The sequence below is a fragment of the Myotis davidii genome, unplaced genomic scaffold (assembly GCF_000327345.1).
Source record: "Myotis davidii unplaced genomic scaffold, ASM32734v1 scaffold914, whole genome shotgun sequence".
Taxonomy (NCBI): Eukaryota; Metazoa; Chordata; class Mammalia; order Chiroptera; family Vespertilionidae; genus Myotis; species Myotis davidii.
The window spans coordinates 869,036-872,920 of record NW_006285484.1 but is presented as its reverse complement, the minus strand read 5'-3'; the positions used below and the strand labels follow the sequence as shown (position 1 = coordinate 872,920).

The 3,885-nt window shown below is 38.5% G+C and overlaps 1 protein-coding gene across 1 annotated transcript in view; it reads right to left on the bottom strand.

Annotated features, from left to right (window-relative positions):
* Positions 1-447: 447 nt before the first annotated feature.
* The window catches only part of ALS2CR11 (amyotrophic lateral sclerosis 2 chromosome region candidate 11), a 57,432-nt gene continuing 53,994 nt past the window's right edge, over positions 448-3,885 (bottom strand). Inside the window, exon 16 of the mRNA XM_015559095.1 lies at positions 448-1,738. Coding sequence (XP_015414581.1) covers positions 1,451-1,738 — 288 coding nt within the window. The 3' untranslated portion in view covers positions 448-1,450. The remainder of the gene's footprint in view (positions 1,739-3,885) is intronic.

Below are 3,885 nucleotides of genomic sequence, written 5' to 3'. Positions count from 1 at the left end.
GATTTCCATCTAGAAAATATTTCTTCCTTTACTGCAAACCGGGTCAATGGTTTTCCTCATAAATACTGCTGGTCAACTGCCTGTTTGCTCTTGGATCCATTTCTCCACTCTTCCCTTGCTCGGCTTTGCTGGGAACTACATTTCCCATCACCCTCTCTCTCAGGGGCCCAGGGAGGCAATGTTGGGAAATTAGAGCAGGAAGAGGGGAAACTGGCACTTCTCACCCTGTGCTCTTCCCGGTTTCTGGCGGAGTCTTGGCAGTGGCTCTATGTTCTTGGCCTTTTGGCTTTAGGACTCTGGTAGCACCGCTGCTCCTGCTGTCTCTTCCATCTGAAGGGTGGTGGCACATCCTGCTCTTTCTAATCTCTGGATTGACCCACCGTCCCTTTTGACTTCTTAGCCTTGATTCCATCACTCATGAAACCAATTCCCCGTGTTTCTTCTACCTGAAGAGTCTAAGTTATAACTTTTCCCAGTTACACTATGACTGATGCAAGTACAACTTTGAGGATTACTAGAAATTCTTGGCCTCCAAAAAAATGTATTACCTTGATCATACCATTAAATGAATGATCAGGATTTAAGTTCCCCATTAGCCAAACTATTTAAACCCCATCGTTTTTATGACTTATGGGAGAAAAATTGAAACAGACAAAAATTCTATACATTGAAGTTTTGCTTCTCAAGAATGAACCTACGTTCAACAAGATCCAAATACTGTCCTTGATGAGAACAGAGCCAATTCTCAGGAGTCTCTGATTTAAATCCTGGGCTGATTTGCTAAGTAATATTTTAGGCAGTTTCTATAGATGTACGCAGCTTCCTGAGCTTTGTGTTATTAAAGAGGCCCTTTCATAGTTTTTCAAGTAAGAAAGTCACTACAGTGTAGGAGCTGCCTCAGGAATTCATATTAATCCGGCTCTTTATCATCTTTATAGTGTAAAAAGTTGTGATAGCCAATATTAAAATTAACAAGTTTTATAGGCCTAGAGAATTATACTCTGTTGAATCAAGTAATATAACTAAAGTTGAAGAGTTAAAGGAGGACCAACAGCACATAGAGAACTTAAAAACCGGTGATTGGGATCATTCAGAGCATAACACAAATTTGAAAAATCTGAGAGCTATGAATTAGAGCAATTCTGTCATATAATGAAAAAGAAGAAAAGCTGGGAATACAACTTTGCTAATGAATATGAACTGAATATGTATTTCTGTGTTCCCTATGGTTCATAAACAAAAACATTTACATCAAAAAGTGTTTCTTTTACATTTTAATTAAAACAAAATGGTTCTAACAAGATGAATTTTGGTTGCTGACTTCTATCACACGAAAGGACAGATCTCCAAACCATTTTGTTAATTGGAGAAATGATATTCTGACTGTCGGCCTCACATATCATTCTGAGCTGTTTAACAACTGGATAATATCACAAGTGAGCAAACATTTTCAGCATTTTCTTTTAAAAATTTTTGGCTGTGTTTTATGGATTTCATAATCTGGGACTGTGTCATTTAAATGAACTAAGCCTGCTGAAACCATTCGAGAACTTGTAAACTTTCCAGTGTAGCTTTCTCGACGCTTGTTAACCCCCGGAGCAGTACATGGTCTTGCATGTTTCAACCGATCGTGGCTCTCATCTGGGTTCTTTTCTAAAAGCCTTGCTCTTGATTTCACTTTTTCAAGATGCTGAAATGAGGTCATAGGAAGATCCTCCTCAAATCTATCCGAACAATCCTAAACATTAAAATAAAAGATCGAGTTGGTGAGTTAGGCTTCCTTAAAGTATATTTTACATTTATAAGAACCAAAGTTTGTAATATCAACAGTCAAAGACAAAAAATGAGAGCATCAAATGTTTTAGAGGTAAAACCTTCCACCAATGCCTCCCATTAGAAACTACAGAAATCTTGTAATACTACCAACAATAGATATAAATAAATAACCAAATAAATAGAGAATGTAGAACCGCAAAAACAAACAAACAAAAAAATCACAACCATGTTTCAGCCCCCTGGTGTGTTTCAGTGGTTGAGCATCAACTCATGAGGTAGGAGGTCAAGGTTGGATTCCGTCCCTCCCTCCCCTGGTCAGGGCACATGCCGGGTTTATGGCTCAATCCCCAGTAGGGGGCGTGCAGGAGACAGTGATCGATGATTCTCATCATTGATGTTTCTGTCTCTCCCTTTCCTTTCCTCTCTCTGAAATCAATAAAAACATACCTTTTAAAAAATCTATTGTTTTAAAGGATCTGTTATTTCAAAAGGGATGGAAGATATAAAGTTTGAAACCAGATAAATTTAGGGGTCAGACTCCTAAGCAAGGTTGAACAGCCTCCTATTCTATAATTCTCCTCTTCCAAAATACATCTTCCTCAGTCCCAAGTATAAATTATAAACTCTTATATTTGACTTTTTATGTTATCCCAACTTTCATTCCTTAAAAGCTGAAAACATCTTTAATACACACACATGCACAGAGTTCAGCATCTAAGGATATGGTTATAATGTTTATATTACAACAATTTTAAAATTGTGTATATTTTGAGTAAACATTCAGGAAAATAAAAGATATATACCAAAATAATTTTTTAAATGGTGGCTGTGTTAGGGTGGCGGGATTATGGGCTTTGTTTTCCTTTTCAAATTTTTAATAATATGGCTATATTTTATAATACTTTACAAGTATGCGCATAAGAGAATATGGAGCTATTAGTTATTTTCAAATTAGTGTAGTTTCCTCTGCAGTTTGAGAAGCTTGTCTCTTAACACTTCAGAGAGATGGCCACACCAAAGAAGTGGGCTGCTTTCCTTTGGAGAGGAAGTGGGCGTGGATTATTAGAACTGGAGAGCTGGGGGAGGGTTGGCAGGGCTAAGAATTAGACAGCAGTAAAGAGATTTACAAAAGAGGGAGGTACCACGAGTCTAAAGGGAAATGTGACCCACTTTACAATTTTGCCTGGGTTTGCAGAGGACAAGGAAGCCTTCTCCCTCTTCCCTCTCATGCACATAGAGCAATTAGGTCAGCCCCGCATTAAGGGAGCGTCTGCTACACTGGCGAGTGATATGTAACTTGCTTCATAGTGGATGTACTGTTGCTAGAGGACCAGTGGAAGTGCATGGAGCTGTGGGCCGCCCCCCCCCCCCACCTCCTTGCCCTTTTCTGGATGCTCCTGTAACTCAGTTTTTCAGTCTTTTGTTTTGAGTTCTTCGGGAAATTCTTGAATTTTAGAGAATCAGATGAGCCAGACATTCTGATGACCTGAAAAATTCCCTCTTACCATTTATTCTCTGTTGTCAATGTCACTAGAGAGAAAAGTTCAGGTACGGTTGGTTTAAGAGAGGGAAATAAAGATGACTCAATCTCTCTTGCCTACTCTTAGGATAAGGATTCTGAGACCCTATATGATCTCATAACATGTAACAAACACAATTTTTTTGTTTTGTTTGAAAGTGATACTAATGATTCCACTTGACTAAAGAAACTTCAGCCTTTCTTTTCTGAAGACTATAAACCCATTTTTTTCCTATTCCTAGTGCACACAACCCCTCACTCATTTGATACTAAATTATTGAATTCAGATAGAAAAGAGAAATCCAATGTTGACAGTATAAGCTATATTTATAATATTTACCCTGCTACTAATTTGTTTTACTATTTACTAAAGCTAAATATTTGCTTTACCCTGGAAAATCAATTTGCTATGGACCTAACTGGTTTGGCTCAGTGGATAGAGTGTCAGCCAGACTGAAGGGTCGGGTTTAATTCTGGTCAAGGACACAACTCGGTTGCAGGTTTGATCCCTGGCCCTAGCTGGAGCTCATGCAGGAGGCAACCAATCAATGTGTCTCTCTCACATGGATGTTTCTCTCTCACTGTTTCTC